General features: G+C 34.7%; 1 protein-coding gene across 4 annotated transcripts in view; it reads left to right on the top strand.

Annotated features, from left to right (window-relative positions):
• NOL4 (nucleolar protein 4) overlaps positions 1–20,393 on the top strand; it is a 401,348-nt gene that overhangs the window by 78,850 nt on the left and 302,105 nt on the right. For all 4 annotated transcript variants that reach the window (XM_029922697.1, XM_029922696.1, XM_029922698.1 and 1 more), the window contains exon 2: positions 16,675–16,824. In XM_029922697.1, the coding sequence (XP_029778557.1) occupies positions 16,675–16,824 (150 nt within the window). The remainder of the gene's footprint in view (positions 1–16,674; positions 16,825–20,393) is intronic.

The following is a 20,393-nucleotide window of genomic DNA, read 5'->3' on the forward strand; positions in this document are numbered from 1 at the left end:
AAAAAAAAAAAAAGAAATACATGCAATTAAGAGACATAATAGATTTTGTTATATTATTTTGGTGAATTTTCAATTGATTTTTTAATTGACCAAGGTTATTTTACAAAAAATCCCTTGAACTGGTTTTGGGTCCACTTAATTAACTTTCCACAGTGGTTACACAAGAAGCAATACTTTCCCTCTCAAAACTAGTCCATGGCCTTTTCTTTTAAATAGACTTTATTTTTAAGATCAACTTTAGGTTTGTGGCAATATTGAGCAAAAACGACAGAGATTTCCCATATAGGCCCTTCCCTCTCACATGTATCAGCCACCCTCATTATCACAATCCCATGCCAGACTGGTGCATTTGTTACAGTTGGTAAACCTATGCAGACATACCATTATCATCGAAAGCCCGTAATTTTACATTAAGATTCATTCTTTGTATACATTCTGTGGGTTTTGATGAATGAACAATGACACATTTACCATTATAATATTATACATAATAGTTTGCTCTAAAAGTTTTATGTGCTTCACCCTTTCATCTCTCCTTTCCACCCTCCCTGCTTACCCCTGGTAACTGATTTTCATGATGGCAGCTGTCTCCATAATACTGCCTTTTCCAGAATATTCATATATCTGTAATCATACAGTGTGTGCCCTTTTCAGATTCTCTTATTTCACTTAGTAATAGGCATTTAAGTTTCCTCCCTGTCTTTTCATGGCTTGATAGCTCATTTAATTTAGCACTGAGTGTACCACAATTTATTATCCATTTGCCTACTGGAGGATATCTTGCTTACTTCTAAGTTTTGGCAATCCTGAATAAAGCTGCTATCAACTTCCGTGTGCAGGTTTTTGAATAGACGTAAGTTTTCAACTCCTTTGGACAAATACCAAGGAGCACAACTGCTGGATCATATGGTAAGAGAATGTTTAGTTTTGTTAAGAAACTGCCAAACTGCCTTCCTAAGTTGCTGTACCATTTTGCATTCCTGCCAGTAAGGCATGAGAGTTCCTGTCGTTCCACACCCTTGCCAGCATTTGGTGTTGTCAGCGTACTGAAGTTATGCCACTTTAATAAGTGTGTCATGGTATCTTCTTATTTTAACTTGCATTTTCCTAATGGCGTGTGATATGGAACATTTTTTCATATGTTTGCTTTCTATCTGTACATCTTCTTTCATGAAGCATTTGTTCAGATATTTCGCCCATTTTTCAACCAGGTTATACATTTTCTTAGTGTAGGAATTTCAGAGTTCTTTGTGTATTTTGGATAACAATCTTTTATCAGATATGCCTTTTGCAAATGTTTTCTTCCCATCTGTGACTTGTCTTAGCAATCTCTTGACTGTCTTTCACAGAGCAGAAGTTTTTAATTTTAATGAAGTCTACCTCACCAGTTATTTCCATCCATAGTACCTTTGGGGTTGTACAGAAGAATCATTACCATGCCCAAGGTCATCTAGATTTATTACTATATTATCTTCTAGGAGTTTTATCATTTTGAGTTTTACATTTAGATCTGTGATCCATTTTGAGTTCATTTGTGTGGAGAGTGTGTGGTCTCTGTCTGGATTAATTTCTCCTTCTTCTCCTTCCCCTCTCCTCCTCCTTCTTCTGCATGTGGATGTCCAGTTGCTCCAGCACTATTTATTAAAAAGACTCTTCTTCATTGTATTGCCTTTGCTCCTTTGTCAAGGTCAGTTGACTATATTTATATGGGTCTGTTTCTGCACTTCATCTTTGGTTTCATTGATCTGTTTGCCTTCTCTTTAGCCAGTGTGACACTGTCTTGATTACTATTGTTTTATCTTAAGTCTTGATGTTGGACAGTGTTAGTCCTTTTTCTTTATTCTTCTTTAGTATTGGCTGGCTCTTCTGGATGCCTTTTACTCTTTTTCCTCTATTTTTTAGGAACCATCCCCAAATTCCATCTCTTTATATAAAAGGTGTAGTCAGATATTTGAAGGGCACAGATTATAATAAAGTAACAACTAACCTTTGTTGAGTGCTTATTAGATTCCATGCAAAGATCAAGTAATTCTCAAATAAAACCAAATGGGTAAGTGCTGTAATTATCTTTGTGTTATAGATGAGGAAACCAAGGCCCAGACAAATGTAAGGGAATTGCCCAAGGAATCTTAGGAAGAAAATGGAATATGGTGCTTTGCATGAAAGAGACATAATTTATCACTTCCCAAATCTGACAGCATGAGCCAACTGTTTGGCAAAGAGATTCTGCAAATATCCAGGCTAGGGAGACACAAATTATACTCTATTTGGATGTTTACTGATCAAGTGGTATATATGAAAGACTACTCCAGGTATTACACTTTCAAAATACTTATCACCAAGCATCTATTCTCCATGAGTTCATTGTGCAAAGTAAGGATCTTACAGTGATGAGATCATTTAAAATACAACATAGTAGCTATTTTCATAATAGCGCCAAACTGGAAATAACCTAAATGCCCCTCAACTGGAAAATGGACAAATTGTGGTGTAGCCATGCAATGAAATATTATTCAGTAATAGACTACTGATGCAAATATAAACATGAATAAATCTCTAAATTATTATGCTAAGTGAAAGATGTGGAGCACAAACAAGTACCCAAATACATATCTGTCATCCCAACTGACTTACATAAACATTTGGAACAGGCAAATAGTAACCTTTGGTGAGTGAAATGATCGATCATTGCTTTGAAGGGGTTGACAAAGAAAGAGTATGAAAGATATATCTAGGGTGATGGAAATGTTTGTTGGTTGATGCATTTGCCTAAACTGGCTCAAGAGTATACTTAAGACCCAAGCATTTTAGTTAATGTGAATTATAAAAAAGAAAAAATGAACAAAAATAGCATATTAAATGCTAAAAATGGATTGAGCCAAAGGACACAGAAGCACAGGGCAATAAGTGTGTGACTTAGCTTTAAGGGGTCAAGGAAAGCTTCAGGGAAGACTGGACATGTAAGATGAGTTTTGAAGGGTAGACAGGAACTTGCCAGTTGAAGACGACATTCTAGGGAAAAGCAGAAAATGTTAATATACTCACCTCTTAATTTATTCATTTTTTCTGCTCAAAATTATAGTGCATTTATTCTCTGCTTGGTACAGTTTTAGGTTCTTAAAAAAAACAAATTCAATCTTTGCCCACAGATAGCTTAGATTCTAATGGACAAGTCATATCATGAGTTTTACTGAATTTTCAGGGTAAGTTGAGAAATTCAATGTGATTAGAATGTTTTGGAATGGCAGGATACAGGGAAGTAGTGGTAAGTAAATTGGGGCCAAATTAAGATTTAAGTGTATAATAAAGGAGATTGAGTTCTGTTTCATAGGCATGAGAGTCAGGTAGAAATTTATAAATCATAAGTTGATGTAGTTATAGTTTTTAAAGAAAGATTATTTTAGCAGTTTGAAGACACACTAGAACAGTAAGAGGTTAGTGGAAAAATGATAAAAAGAATACTGTTTCCATAGTCTAAGCCAGGGTGACACTCAGTGCCATCATCTCAGACTTTTGAGCCCATAATAGACACTACTAACCAGTAAAAGTACGCTTTTCACCAAGCCAAAATGAGGCTTTACATACCAGTAGCAACTGTCAAAAATACATTTGGCACATGTAATGAAACCTATTTGTAATTCCCAGTCTAGGCTTCTACTAGCATTTCCTGGGCTAGTAAATAAGGAATCCAGTAGAGAAACAGGGCAGGAGTGGATTGGAGAGTCAGTCCAGTGGTAGAATTATTTGCTTACTAGATGAGAGAAAGATTCAGAATGTTAGATTGTGAATCTACATAACAATACCTGTAAACAAAATGAACATTATCATAATGACAGTAACACATAGCATAGAACGTGTTTGGATTCTTGGGGAGGTATGATACCAGAGTTTTGACAAAGATCTCACACATCTCTCACTAGCTAAATCTTCACATTTACTTTTCAGTGGAACTCTATTATAAAAAAAATCTTACTTTGTGTCCGTATGTACCTAACTCAACTACTATTCTTGGAATTTTCCTAAAACTAAGTCTTTCTCCCCCTTTTTTTTTTCTTTCTGGGATTATGACTCACAAGATTGGCTTCTTAACTGTAAAGGCTTTACATTATTTTTTGTTGTCAGCATCTCCTTACAATTGTACTCCTGCATTATAGGCTATTGACCATGGACACCATACATCTTTGATTTATTATTTTTTTAAATCAAGTTGGTAATGAGTATTAGCATCTTTAAAATTAATCTTTCCTTGCCTTGCTCTGGTTGTTAGCACTAAGTGAATAAAAGGGGTTTAGCAATGTTAGGTAATGAGTAGGTCTGCTAGTAAAGGAAAAATGCAAGAAGGTACAGTTGTGTGCCACACTCACATCCAAGTCCTGAATGATCCCTAGCGATGACCAAAAAAGGTAATGCAAATGATTTGGTCTTTGGGTGAAACCTAAATTTATATTCAACACAACGGTTTTCAAGGGGAGAATTTTAGTTTTTACCTTTTTTCTCAGATGTTGCCTCAGTCATTAATGAGGCTCGTGCAGTGAAATCATTGAAAGCCAGGAAATAGGCAACCTAAATAGTAACTGGTTGATCAGTATCTCAGACTCACAAGTGATGTGTATCTCCAGGGCAGCAGCAGTCTGTGTCAGGAAAGTGGTGAAAAGTCACTACTGTAATACAGTATCTGACAAGGAAAGTTCATTCTGCCAGCATCTGAACATATGGCAAATCAGTGTTTTTCCAGACTTCTTTCTGCTGGCAGGGATTGGCCTTCTAGTAACTCGGATTTCTGTTTGTGCCAAAGAGAGGATGAATATTCTCCATAAATAATTGTAATTATCTTCTCATTGAGGCAACATAAACTTGGAATTCAGTACTGTTTTCTGGAATAGATCATCAATTTTGGAAAGAAGTGGAATTAAATTTTCTGTTTTTACAGATGAATAGCTGGCACAAAAATTAATAATTTTGTATAGGTTTGCCTTTCACAGAAACATTATTCGGTTGAAGTACTTTGGGTTGAAATACTACATTTTCTTCTTTATGCTGCTTTTATTTTGTAGTGTTTTTTCTTTTCCCAAAAAATATTGTTGACTTAAAATTCTACAAGTTACCTTGTCTTCCTTTTTAAAAATACAGTTGGTAACTTAAACACTTTCGAAGCTGTTAAAGAATGCTGCAGGTTAAAAGTTTTTGATGTGGTTTACAACATACTATTTTTCTTAAAATTAGAGTGCATTTCTTCAATAATTGATAAAAATCAAAGATTTTTTAAGCTGAAGATGTCTTACAAAGTATTTACTTCACCAGATGTTTGTTGTTGTTTGTCTTTTATTTATTTTATTTTTTATTAATAGTTTATTGTCAAGTTGGTTTCCATATAACACCCAGTGCTTCTCCCCACAAGTGCCCCCCCTCTGTGACCATCACCCCCTTCTCCCCTCCCCCTCCCACTTCAGCCCTCAGTTCATTTTCAGTATTCAATAGTCTCTCATGATTTGTGTCCCTCTCTTTCCCCAACTCTCTTTTAAATATGAGTGAACTGTAGAGGTCAGACCCAAATAGCAGGATCTTCCCCTGAGGTTAAAAAGGGAGGTTAGGGCTTCAGATGACCACTTTGAAAATTAGCACATTCTGCTGGAATGAGAGTGGAAATGTATATTTCATGTCTCTTTCCTGTTCATAAGGGATGACTGCTTGAGCCCTTAGCCCTGGACTTGTATCCTAGCACAACCTAGTGATTGGAGAAAGTTACTTACATTCTCCATGCCTGCTTTCCTGTGTGTAAATTGGAATAGTAACTGAGTCTGCTCCCAGAGAGTTGTTAGAAGGGTGAATGAAGTACCTTGCTTACACCTTGCACCCCATGGGAGGGGTGCTGCCTGAGCACAAGGAAGGTTTCCTGCACAGCAGCCGCTGTTGCTGTGGCTCATTCCACTCCCACCTCCCATGCTGACCTCAGCCTTCTAGTTCTTACTTCATCTACCAGTTCTTCTCTTTTATTTTACTTTTTATCCCCCCCCCCTTTTTTTTGGTCTCATTCATTTCTCTCCTTCGTAAATTCATTCACTGATTTCTTCAATTCACTTTCACATTTAAACAGTCACCAGAATGGCTGAATTTTTCCTTCCCAAATTTTCTCTCAATTGCCACTTCCCTTGCCCTTTTGTTACAGTGGCTCTTGTTTAATCCAGATATGCTGTATACTTCCCTGGTACAGTAGTTGCTTTAAAGCACTCGTCTGATTTTATGATTCTCATGTTAAAAACCATTGATTGGTTTCTCACTACATCTTAAATAGCATATTAAGTGAACTGACATCTGTGACCACATTAGGTCTACCCCAACATTATGCTTCATTTTTTTTAATGTTTATTTATTTTGAGAGAGAGAGAGAGGGAGGGAGGGAGGGAGGAAACAGGAGAGGGGCAGAGAGAGAAAGAGAAAGAGAGAATCCCAAGCAGGCTCTAAGATGACAGCATGGAGCCCAAGGAGGGGCTTGAACCCACAAATCGTGAGAGCCTGACCTGAGCATAAATCAAGGGGTGGTCGCTTATATGACTGAGCCGCCCAGATGCCCCATGTTTCATTTTTATCTGTAACTAACTCCTCTCCTGATTCCTTTACTGCTTAATAGAATCCATGAAGGAGATGTTAAAAACTCCTATGCCTGTGTATCAGAAATTCAGAGTTCACCAAGACGTCTCAATGTGAAACCAAGATTGAGAACCAGCTATAGAGCATATTGGCTTTATCATACTCACAGTCTCTTTTGACGTACTCATCTAAACTAATGGTAGACCGCAAGCTCCTTCAGGAAGGGAAACATCTTAGGAATTTTTCTTTGGAATTATCCAAAGTAATCTATCTCAGTATCTTGCACATAGTAGACATAATTTCTTTTTTTTTTAAAGTTCTTTATTTTGAAAGAGAGAGCATGAGCAGGAGAAAGAGAGAGACAGAGAGTGGATCACAACCAGGCTCTGTGCTGTCAGCATCAGTGCAGAATCCAAAGTGGGACTTGAAACCCACCAACCGTAAGATCATGACCTGAGACAAAACCAAGAATCTGATGCTCAGTTGACTGAGCCACCCACGCACCCCAGTAGAGGTAATCTCTTAAGCTTTGCCAACACTTTATATTTACTCATACTGCCCTACTCCTGGGCTTTCTGATTGCATCTGCAGAATTATATTCCAAGGCATCACCTTTAGGTAGTTACGGTAGGTTAAGCTATTTTTTGGGTCCCTTTCTGTCTCCATAGACTGAATCCTCTTCTTCCATTCCCCCATTGCTTTATCTCAGCATATGACAATGGACTTGCCAATGGAAAATGAACTTACAGCGTCAACTGAATAGAGTAGGAGCAAGGGTACCTTTCAGTTTAGGAAGCCCTGAGAAAGTATTGGCAAAAATTCAATTTTTTATGGATGGTCCCTATAAATTCTTGAGTTTAGGACCCTTGAATATTGAATGTTAGAAATTTATGTTTATTTCATTGTCCCTTTTTTCTTTTTAGTTGTTTTTTTTGTTGTTGTTTATAAACTTACAGAGCCTGTATTTCTAAATATTTCACTAAGATTGCCATCCTATCCACTAGTTTATCATAATTTTGTCAATTAAGATATCTGTTTGATAACTAGACTGAGGAAGGAAGGAAAAGTGATAGCTATTTTCAGTCACTGATTCCTAAACAATAAATGTGTTATATTGGCCTTAGTTTGAATTATGTAATATAATTATATGAATAGATGTTATATTTGATATATCAAAAATTTGGCTTTCAATTTTTTCCCCATAATATTTTATTGTCAAATTGTTTTCCATACAACACCCAGTGCTCTTCCCCTTAAGTGCCCTCCACCATCACCACCATCTCTTTTCCTCCCTCCCCCTTCCCCCTCAACCCTCAGTTCATTCTCAGCATTCAATAGTCTCTCAAGTTTTGCATCCCTCTCTCTCCCCAACTCTCTCTTCCTCCTCCGCTCCCCCTGGTTGAGCAAAAAACTCTCACATATTATCTGAATATGCTTGAGTGACACTGTATGTTGATGTCTGTGTGTATCTTACCACAGGTTACTAATGAGAAAATCAGATGTACTTTCCTGGGAAGAATGGGAGTCAGGAAGGATTGCAGGAGAGAGATCTACCCCAGAATGGTTCTGTTCCCATCAGTTCTTGTTTAGCTTTATAATGTAATTGGAAATGAAAAATTTCAAAAGAAGTTGAATTTGAAACTTAGAAATAGTGTATTCTAAATACCTCAAGGAAGGCCAAGAAGAGACATGAAAAACTTTATGATGGTCTTTCAACATGATGGCGTATTGACTTCACTATAATCGTGTTCCAATCGCTAAGCTTTGTGTCACTCACTTACCAATTTCACGTTTGCCTTAAAGTTTTATGTGTATATATGTTATCTCACCGATGGGCTGTTCATAGGCTAGCAGGAAGTGAAGTAAGGGTGATTCATTTTAGAGCTTAACTATTATCTTCCTTCAATATCATTTTAATGTGTTAACATAATACAATAAGGGCATTAAATAAACCAAATTTTAGAGCACAGACTTGCCATCACATACTCAATTTACAAATTTGATTAGTTTTGCTATCATGTTAACTTTAATATAAAAATGTTCCAGTAGTACCTATGTTTTCTAGTACCCTGAAGTGTTATGTTAGATTAGTTTTTTGAATTCTTGTTATCTAAGACTTTTTATGTCAATGATTGACTACGGGAACTGCACTATAAAATATTCACTTAATTCATTAAATATGTCATTCACTCAGCTTGAATGACATAAAAACAGTGGTATACTGGAACCACTTTGTATTAGCTTAAGAGAGCTAATTGTTAAATTTTCACAAATTTGATAAGCCATTTGTAAAACAGTTATTATTAAAAATTAAGTAATATAGACTTCGTAAGTTATTTACCCTGAGAGATGGTAGATTCCTAAAATGTATCACTGCCGAATTAGGTTATTATTATTCATATTCTTATTTTTTTTAATTTATTTATTTTTTAGAGAGACAGAGATAGCATGAGTGGGGGAGGGGCAGAGAGAGAGAGAGAGAGAGAGGGAGAGAGAGAATCCCAAGCAGGCTCCGTGCTGCAGCACAGAGCCTTATGTAGGGCTCAAACTCATGAAACTGTGAGACCATGAGCTGAACCGCAATCAAGAGTCAGATGCCTCACCAACTGAGCCATCCAGGCTCCATATTATTCATGTCCTTGAGGTAGTTTTTCTGGTCTACTATGTGGTATTTTCACCATACTGATACACTGTTGTGGATCTCTTTCTAACTCTGGATTCAGTGAATTCACATTGGCGTCTTGAACTATGCCTTGGTGGAAGTACTTACACCACAGAAATCAGTAAATACCACTCATTGGGGCTGGATTTACTGTTTTGTGTATGGTCCTAGTATGGAAGCTGAAAAGAAGTCTCATTTTAATAAAATTTATACAAGGTAGAAATAGTACAACAGTAGAGTACATACTATATTAAATTACAGAAGAACTTATGAGAAAGAAGTCTGCAGTGAAATGCCAGTTGACATATCAGAGTTTGAATAAAATAATAGGCTGGTTTTGCTGAACAAGAGTTGAATGCAACTAATTCTTTGAGAATTAGTTGTCTATATGGACAATAAAAACTATTACATATTTTGCTATTATTTATAAGTTGTATTCTACACATCATTATGTTATTAAAATTTATAAAAACCTTATGTATTTTGAGGGAGACATTTGGTAAACATATACCAACACACTGCTGTAAGCTTGGTGATTGAAGCACTTTCATTTTCACTCTACATTCATGGGTTTGCAGGAAGTTAGAATTGTATTGTATGAATTCCTTTTTTGTTGTTTTGCCTCTTTGAAATTAAAATCTATGTTGTTGCAAATGGTAATAGACAGTATTATGCTAAGGGAAGTAAGTTGGACTGAGAAGCACAAATGCCATGTAATTTCACTCATGTGCAATCTATAAAACAAAAGAAATGAACAAACAAAAAGCAGAGACACACCTCTAAATATGAAGAACAAACTGGTCATTGCCAAAGGGAAGGGATTTGGAGAGATGGGCAAAATGGATGGCAAGTGGGGAGAGATACATGTCTCCATATATGTAACAGATAAGTTACAAAAATGAAAGGCACAGCGTAGAGAATAAAGTCAGTGATGTTGTAATAGTGCTGTATGGTGACAGATGGTGGCTACACTTGTGGTGAGCACAGGGTAATGTGGAGTATTTGAACTACCATGTTGTCTACCTGAAGCTAGTGTAATAATGTGTGTCAACCGTACTCTAATGTTTTTTAAAATTTAAAAATGCGTGTTTAAAACACAATAACATAAAACAAAAAAGAAATTAAAATCCAAAGCTATTGGAGACCACATATTTTAACAGTGTTTTTGAAGTACAACACACACCATGCAATTCATTCATGTAAATTACACAATTTAATGTTTTAGTATATTTACAGCATATAAAACCATCACCGTCATCTAATTTTAGAATCTTCTGTCCCTTCAAGTCCCTTCTTTGTATACCCATTAGCAGCCAATCCCCAAGCACTCCTCTTCCTAGTTCAAAGCATCCAATAATCTGCTTTACATCTGTTAAATTCGTCTTTTCTGGACACTTCATATAAAAGTAATCAAGTAATAGGTGTCTTTTTTATGTGTCTGGCTTCTTTAACTTAGCTTTATGTTCTTCAAGTTTCATCCATGGCATAGCATGAATCAATACTTTATCCCTTTTTATGTCAGAATAATATTTTTTAGTACAGTTGTACCACATTTTGTTTATATATTCAGTTCAAAGGCATTTCATTTATCTCTCCTTTTTTGGCTGTAATTGAATATGCTGTTGGATTTTGTACAATTCCTTTTGTGTGGACTTATGTTTTAATTTCTCTTGAATATATGTATCTACTTAGGGCTTTTTAAGTCATCTGGTAAGTCTATGTTAAATTTTCAAGTTCCTGTCAAACTTTCTAAAGCACCTGCCTCATTTTGCATTTCCACCAGCCAATGCACGAGAGTTCTAAGTTCTCCATATCTTTGCCTGTACTTATTTTTGTTTATAGCAGTCCTAGTCAATGTAAAGTAGTATCACATTGAAATTTTGATTTACATTTCCTGTTTCCTAATGATGCTGATCATTTCTCCTTGTGCTTACTTGCCATTTGAGCATCTTCTTTGGGGAAATGTTTATTCAAAATTTTTACAATTTTTTTTGTTTTAGGTATACAGCATAATGATTATGGTATATATATATAATGATTATATGATTATAATGAGTGTATAATGAGATGTATATCAAAATGATCACCACAATAAGTCTAGTTAATATCTATCACCACACATAGTTACAACTCGTTTTTATGAAAAGAATTTTTAAGATCTTAGCAATTTCAAAATGTAATACAGTATCTATAGTAACCATGCCATATGTAATATCCGCAGGATTTATTTATTTTATAACTAGAAGTTTATACCTCAAAATTTTGACCATATTCACCCATTTTATCCACATCCTACTTCCTGACCCTGGTAACCACCAGTCTGTTCTTTGTATCTATGAGTTTGGTTTTTTGTTTGTTTGCTTGTTTTTTTAGATTCTGTATATAAGTGAAATCATATGATATTTGTCTTTCTCTGTCTTATTTCTCTTAGCACAATATCCTCAAGATTCATCCATGTTGTTTCAAATGGCAGGATTTCCTATTTTTTTTGTGGCTGAATAATATTCGAAGTGTGTGTGTGTATGTGTGTGTGTATAATACCACAATTATGTTTCAGCACAAAATGTACTTTATACACATACGAACACATTTTCTTTACCCATTCATCCATCAACAGATAGATACTTAGGTTGCTTTCATGACACAGCTATTGTAAATAATGCTGCAATGAAAATGGGGGTGCATTTCAATTTAGTGATTTTGTTTCCTTTGGATAAATCGATGACTGGAATTACTGGGTCATATGGTAGTTCTCTTTTTAACTTTTTGAGGAATATCCAGACCATTCATAGCTATTGAGTTGAATGTGTTCTTTATATGTTTTGGATATTAACTCCTTATCAGATATATTATTTTCAAACATTTTCTCCCAATTCTTTGGATTATTCCACTTTTTTGATGGTACCATTTTTAGCATAAAAATATTTTAATTTTACTGCAGTTCAATTAATTTTTCTCTTGTTCCTTTTACGTTTGGTTTTATAGCCCAGATGACTTTGTCTTACCTACGGTTAAAAACACTCCTGTCATGCAGTTTGTTTTTAAAAGAAGTTTAAGTTTTAGCTTCTACATTTAGGTCTGTGGTTCTTTTTGACTTAAGTTACATGTATGGTGGGAAGAAGGGATTTGACTTCATTCTTCTGTATGTGGGTCAACAGTATCCCAGTGTCATTGGTTGAAAAGACGATTTTTTCCCCACTACATTGAAAACTAATTGAAAATTAATTTAAGGGTTTATTTCTGGAATCTTAATTCTATCCCATTGATCTGTACATCTGTTCTCATGTTCAGTACTATGTCATATATTATGTAAGATTTATAGTAAGTTTTATTTCTTAATTTTTAAAAATGTTTATTTTTGAGAGACAGAGACAGAGCATGAGTGGAGGAGGGGCAGAGAGAGAGGGAGAAAAAGAATCCGAAGCAGGCTCCAGGCTCTGAGCTGTCAGCACAGAGCCTAATGCAGGGCTCAAACTCATAGACCACCAGACCATGACCTGAGCTGAAGTTGGACACTTAACCGACTGAGCCACCCAGGTGCCCCAAGATTTATAGTAAGTTTTGAAGTCAAGAAGTATGAGACTTCCAAATTTCTTTTTTTAAAAGATTATTTTGGCTATTCTAAGTAACTTGCATTTACATGTAAACTTTTGTCAATTTCTGGATGAAACTAGCCATAATTTTTAAATACAGATTATACTGAATTTGTAAATAAGTATTTGGAATATTACCATCTTAACAATATTAAGCCTCTGCTCTGTGAGCATAGGATATTTTTCCATTTATTTGTATCATTTAAAATATTTTATAACAATGTTTTATAGCTTTCAATGTACCAGGCTTGCACTTTTTTAACCTTTTATATAAATTTATGCCTTGTATTCTAATTTTTAGATGCCATTGTAAATGAAATTATTTTCCAAATTCATTTTTGGATTTTTTATTTCTAATAAACAAAAATACAATTGATTTTTGTATATTACTTATGAACCTCAAATTTGCTTGAACTCACTTACTACTTCTAACAGTTATTTGGTGGATTCCACAGAGTTTTCTCCATATAGGATTATGTCATCTACAAATAGAGATAGCTTTTATTCCTTCTTTTCAATCTAGGTGACCTTTTGTCTGTCTATATGCCCTTCCTTCCTTCCTTCCTTCCTTCCTTCCTTCCTTCCTTCCTTCCTTCCTTCCTTTTTGCCTAATTGTACCTCCAGTAAAATATTAAATAGCAGTGGCTAGAGCAAACGTTCTTGTTTTGCTCATGTTCATAATGGGAAAGGATTCAGTCTTTCATTATTAAATATTAGTCATGGGGGTTTTATAGATGTTCTTTATCATGAGAAAATTTCTTTCTAGTTTATTAAGTTTCTCTCAGGAAAGTATATTAGTTTTTGTCAAATGCTTTTCCTGCATCTATTGAGGTAGCTTTTTGTCCATTGTCCTTTTTTTGGTGTATTGTGTTAATTAATTTCTGGGGGCACCTGGGTAGCTCAGTCAGTTAAGCATCTGACTCTTGATTTCAGCTCAGGTCATGATCTCACAGTTCATGAAATGGAGCCCTCTGTCAGCCTAGCCTGCTTGGGATTCTCTCCCTCCCACTTTCTCTGCCCCTCCCCAGCTCCCACATGCACACACTCTCTCTCAGAAAAAATGTATAAACTTTAATTAATTTTTATATATTAAACCAACCTTGTGTACCTGGGATTATCCTACGTGGTTATGACATTTTTGACTTTTAGTAAGAGTGTGGGTGTAAATTGAGCTTCATCACAATTGCAAGTAAGCAGATCCATGTGACAGAGGATAAGAGGTGATTTCCCTTCCTCAATGTATGTGATTTTATTATTGTCTTGATTAACACTGAATTTAGGGTTTCTTGAAAGAATATTAACTGTTAACCACCGATAGTGAAGCATTTCCTATATATGTTCCCATAGCCCAACTTACACCTTCTGTACTCTAATTCTGTATTCTGATTCATACAACCTGTAGTTCTGTAATGGCCACCTAAAGATTTTAAGACCCAATCCCTGAAATTTGTAAATGTTACCTTGTTTTGAAAAAAGAGTGCATTTAAGTTAAGGATATGGAGTGAAGATTTTACCCTCGATGATCTGGTTGGCCCTAAATGCCTTCAGATAAAATGAGTGACTAAGAGAAAGAGACGCACAGAAGAAGGCCTCAGGCCTGAAATGCTAGCAACCACCAAACCTGCAAGAGGCAAGAAATGAATTCCTCCCTAGAGCTTCCAGAGAGTACAGCTCTGCTAATACCTTTGAATTTGGACTTCTGGTCTCCAGGGCTAGGAGAGAATCACTTCTCTTGTTTTAAGCTACCTATTTTGTGCTAATTTATTACCAAAGTCACAGGAAATCAGGATACAACTCTAACAATTCTTTGTTTCAGATTTATTTTCTGTACTAGACTCTGAACTCCACAAAGACCTAGATTATCTGTCTCCTACACCTTGGAAATTTTAGCACCCAGTAAAAGGCTTGGCCGTATATTTGGTCTTTCTGGGATAGCTGTTGAAGCAGTGAATAAGTAGGCTGTGATTCCTACATCGCTCATATTTTATTAACTGTACAAAATTACTGTATTTCTGATTATTCAGCAGAGGAACTGAGAGAAAACTGTATAAATGTAATGAGTTGGAGAAAAGACAAAATTTTATGGGTGGTTTTGCTGGTGGATAGGGCTAAAATTTGGATATGTAGCCTAGGAACAGTGGACATTCTCTGAGGAGGGGTGTTGGTTGGGGGATGGGCTTCTGAAATGGTGTGTCCGAGGCCCTGGGCTCTAAGCTCCCACAGTTTTTTGGGGGTAGTTATGGCCACACTTCATGCAGTTTCTCTGTATTTTCACTATAAATATTGGTCTTGTATCACAAAGCAATAAAGGATTATCCATGAGAACCCGTATAGAAGAAGAGATGACTTAAGAAGTTAAAGGAGAGAAGTGACAAAGATCTAAAACCTAATGAGGAATCACATGCATCATAGGTAACTGTGGAGGAGTGCTTCAAATTTAACAGGGGTATAATACACAACACACATATATTTGAATATATATTTATTTGAATATATATGCAGTTATTTAAGTATATATAGTTATTTGAATATGCTGCCTCAGAGACTGCTACTTCTGAGAACTTATGATAAATCAGGAAAAAAACTAATAACAACCAAACAAAAAAACAGTACTGTGTGACTTGTTTTGAGTTTTGCAGTGAGCTCAGTCTGCTGGGATTACTGTTCAAAGAGGCTTTTACCACTTGATTCATTGACTGCATAATAATTTTGCTCCGATTGGTCACTCTCGTATGCTGTATGCCAACACTAATGCCTACATCATGCTACTTCAGATTGTGCCTCCGGGTCCACATAAGAACACTGTGTGTATATGCATGTGTGTGCATGTCTGTCTTTGCAAAGAGGAAACCCTTTCATGTAAGATTAAATTTCTTCCTTGTCTAATTCCAAATTTCTTATTCTTTTTTTGTAAATGTATTTCCCATCATTTATGGGAGTGTTTGCTTTTTGCTACACTTCTACCACCATGTCTTATATACTGGGTGAATTCCCACTCACATCAAATTCTGTTTCTTCTAAGAAGCTACTTCAGCCAGAGGTGAGGCCTTATTCTTTCAACTCCTAGAGTATGTTGTTTATATTTTTATCACAATCGTTAAATGACAAGAGCCACTATTTGTCAAATGTTCACTATATGCCAACCATTGAGTCACATCCTTTTCCTATGTTATTTCATTTGATTCTTACAATTCTGTAAAGCGAGCTCTATAACCTCTGTTTTCCAACTGAGAAAACTGAAATTTGAGAAGAGTGAAATTTAGGAGAGTTTTAGTGATTTGCACAAAACCTACAATTTCTGAGTGAAAGGCCCATAGTTCACACCTAGACTATCTCTAGAGCTTACATTTTTGACTTGAACACCTATTGCCCCGTAGTGTAATCTTAGATTATATAGTGTTTAAGGTTAGGAATTTCATGTTATTTCTTTTATTTCTCTAATAACAGCTTCCTGTACGTACCAACTCATCAAATATTGACTGGATGAATAAGTCAATATTTAGAATGAAATTATTGTAATAAATATTAGTAAGCCTTAAAATATATTTTAGAAATTTTTGGAATGATATGCTGTTGGCAACAGATAAGTCATTATAAAACTTAAAAGATGTTATTTATGGGTAAGCATGATCACTATGCCAAATATCTTTTTCCGTATTTCTTAAAGTTCTATATGTAAATGTGTGAAATTATGCAATATTCGCTCACAATTTTTTGAAATTTCCTATCTGTATGATTTGGCTCAGTTTATGAAAATGTTTTTGTTTAATTAACTGTGTTAAATACACATTTCTTTATTAATTTTATGTGTATTTTTTGTTTTGTTTCCAGGATGGTGTAGGGGTAGATGAGAAGCTGTCTTTGCGGCGGGTAGCTGTGGTTGAAGATTTCTTTGACATCATCTATTCGATGCATGTGGAAACAGGGCCAAATGGAGAACAAATTCGGAAACATGCCGGACAAAAGAGAACTTACAAAGCAGTAAGTTAAAAAAACAAAAGTCAGAAAAAGAGAAAGGCATGCATTTTGAGATTTGATATTATGTATGTTTGGTGAAAATGGCTTAAATATTTATAAATAGTCTATCTTCAGTGTAAATTAGACCATATCATGGTCACACCCAACACTTAAATTATTATTATTACTGATTCTGTTTTGGTCATATATTCACTAAGTCTATTGCATATAATTTAAATATGTCTCTAGCACTCTGACTTTGTTTTCTTTAAATATACATAAAATGTGGTAGTCCCAGTCATATATTTGTGTTATATATTCAATACGTAATATATATTCAGATCATAATATATGAATTATGGACTGGGTCATATAACCTTTTGTACTACCACTATAGTCCTAACAATCCCTTTCCTTCAAGTCATATTATGTATTATACGTATTTCCTATTTGCTTATATTCTCATGGATCAGGAAATTTGATGTACTACTCTTATTTCACCTTATATTAAATACATTTGTCCTGAAGGGTATGCATTTCTTAATTTTCCAGAATAGAGGATTAAAATATATGTGTTCTTTTCATAGATCCAATGCCCTTGAACATTTTAAAATGAAAATAGACAATTATGTGTATCGTAAATTATGTGGAAAAGAGATTTAATTAACTGTTAGATACTGAAGTATATATTTTCAAAATGAAGTTATATATTCTATAGTTTCTAATTATATATACAGCTTGACCTAGACATTTTAATCTAGCTTTTATTTAATCAAACATTTAATGAAATCATCATATAGATATTTCATCCTTTCTAGGAAAATTGAACAGTAAATTATTCTTTTCCAATATGAGCAAAGTATACATCAGAAGTGTTTTATCAGCAATCAAAATAATATCCTTTTTAGAATTCTTATTGAACTTTGCTTTTGGCTACCTTTTTATTGACTGTTTTCAGCTATATTGATACACAATATCAGTCTGGATCCATTTTTTTTTCAGATACAGAAAAATGTGTGAAATGCTCAAAGTTTCAAATACAGGTACATATGTTTGAAAATTAGCTACTGAGCATAAGAAATAGCTTCTTTTCCATAACTATTTTTTGCTATATTTCCAGGGCCATATCGAATCTTTGTAGTTGCATAATAACCCCTAATACATGTTGTATTTATCTCTCCTTCTCTATGGTTTTGTTTCTTGGCTGTTTCCAAATTGCATGGTTTGTGGGCAGGCACTATTGTAAGTTTCCTTACATAATTCTGCCACATAAACTTTCTTTTGACTTACATATCCTAGGAGACATTCTTATCATGACTAATGACAATGACCTAGCTTCTTAAAATATTTTTATGTAGACTAATATTATTGAACATACTCATTTTGCTTGTCTCCTAAGCTAGGGTTTTATCTTTGGATATTGGATATTAACAAGAAAAAATATACATCGATCTACTAATATCACTAACTGTGTACTCTTAAGATAATGCATTTTCATGAAATAGCTACCTGAACTTGTTAGAACTTTGTACGGTAGGAATGCATAAGTTCAGTTGTGAAATGAAAACAAACACAAACAAAAATATGGCTTCATTGTCAGTAGTAGTGTGGCAGCCAAATCTGTTTAGGTGCCAAAAGCAATTTAAAATGATTTAATCTTTGAAGTGCATTTATTAGATACCATTCATTAAAATGGAAACATGATGTAGACCCAACTCACCGTTTTCTTAGATGAAATGTAGGGAATGTAACCTGTTGCCATTAGGCATACTAGACACTTCCAATAAATTGGTAAATATGTTCCCAACATATTTTGCATTAACATTATGAGGACATTTTCTATATTTTGGGTGGAAATACCAACTTTGGATGTTTAAGTAGCCCTGAAATATCTATTCCCTCCTGAAAACATCCTATTTGAAGATCCTTTCCCAAGTTTATTTTTAATTTCCAGCTAAGATATTTTCACCCTTTACTAAGATCATGAAGTTTCTTTTTGGCATAATCTTTTGCCTTCTGCTTTCTCTTAATTGAATCCTAATTAGGAAAGATTTCCATTTTACAGAGTAATAATCCGTCATAGGACAAAACGAACCACTGCAATGCCAGCAAAACTGTGCATATCTCTCTACAATAAATTAAGTCTAACGTTAAACTTTAATATAAATGTTCAACTAACAGGGCATAAAACTAAATGCAATTTGCAATGGAATGGTTTAGTGGTACTAGGGCCCTACACTGTTGGGTCAGTGTTTAATTCTCAAGACTAATGCTAGAATTGGCGAGTCATAGGTAGAATTAGCTATATACCAATTGCAATTACAATGGTTCCTGTTAAGTTCAAAATTTTTTTCTACTTCTAACACATTAGTCATAGCGCATGCATGATTATGTTTATTGACCTTTTTCTCCCTTTTGCTACATGGCCAAGAAATCATACTTATACAACTAATCATTAAAGCGTTTCATATTGTGTTAATAATATTATCAATAGATTTAGTGGTCATTTTATTTACTTTGCCTTTTTTGCAAATCTTTCTATGTTTTCACTCTGCAGGAAATGGTGGTCCTTTAATATTGGATTAACTTTTGAATGCTATTTGTTTTGACCTATCTGCAGTATGTCATTCCTTGAAATATCTAGGCATTATACAACTTAACTATTATTGCAATCTGATCTGATTATAGATAAAATTGGAGGGCATATATTCTACTACTCATGAGCTCTTTTTTAAAATCCACATAAAATGACACATTTTAGGAATGTGTAAAGGCTGTCATAATTATTTTGTTCAGTCATTGGGGGATTCTAGTGTCTTGTAGGTCTTTGCTTTTATTCTGCATTTATCCTCGTATATTTATGAACTATGACTGCTGCATTAAATGTATTTTCTTCATTATATTTGATTATAGTCAACTCTTGAGTATCTACATTAACAGACTGGAGAGGAGGTATCACTTGTTCAACTATCACTTACATTTTAATTTAAAATAATACTTTTTTGAAAACTGAATGCAAGTGTGCTTAGCAATTTGGAAGTTTACTCCAAAATTAATGATGTAATATTATAAGAAATTGTTGCGAGAGATCTAGGCTTCTCTTACTTAGTTCTTCCCAACGTCTGCCTGAACTCTACCTTTTGGGACTTTATCACTCTTCTTCAGTTGTCTTTTGTCATTTGTATTTGTCCCAGGTTAAGCACAGGTGCCCTTCCAATAACATTTCTTAAGTTAGGGTCTGATTAAGGGATTAAATTTCAAAGCTCTTTCTTCTACATGGAAAATAAGAGGAACTGGTGGAAATCTGGGAACTAAGGGGAAAAGTTAGTGTTTTCAATAGAGAGAACAATCTGCATATAAATGTGTACACACACACACACACACACAACTTGTAGTGTGATACAATAAACCTACATGCATTATTCACATACATAGCTGCCAATAATTACATTCATTTAATTCAGAGTGGAGAACATATGCTCTAGCTAAGAAAAAAAAAGTAGGCTAGAAGCCAGACAAACTCAGTTTCAGATTTCAAACCTAGCACTTCCTATCTGTATCAGTTTTGGCAAATTATTTACTTTTTTATCTCC

Source organism: Suricata suricatta, chromosome 14 (genome assembly GCF_006229205.1).
Source record: "Suricata suricatta isolate VVHF042 chromosome 14, meerkat_22Aug2017_6uvM2_HiC, whole genome shotgun sequence".
NCBI classification, from domain to species: Eukaryota; Metazoa; Chordata; class Mammalia; order Carnivora; family Herpestidae; genus Suricata; species Suricata suricatta.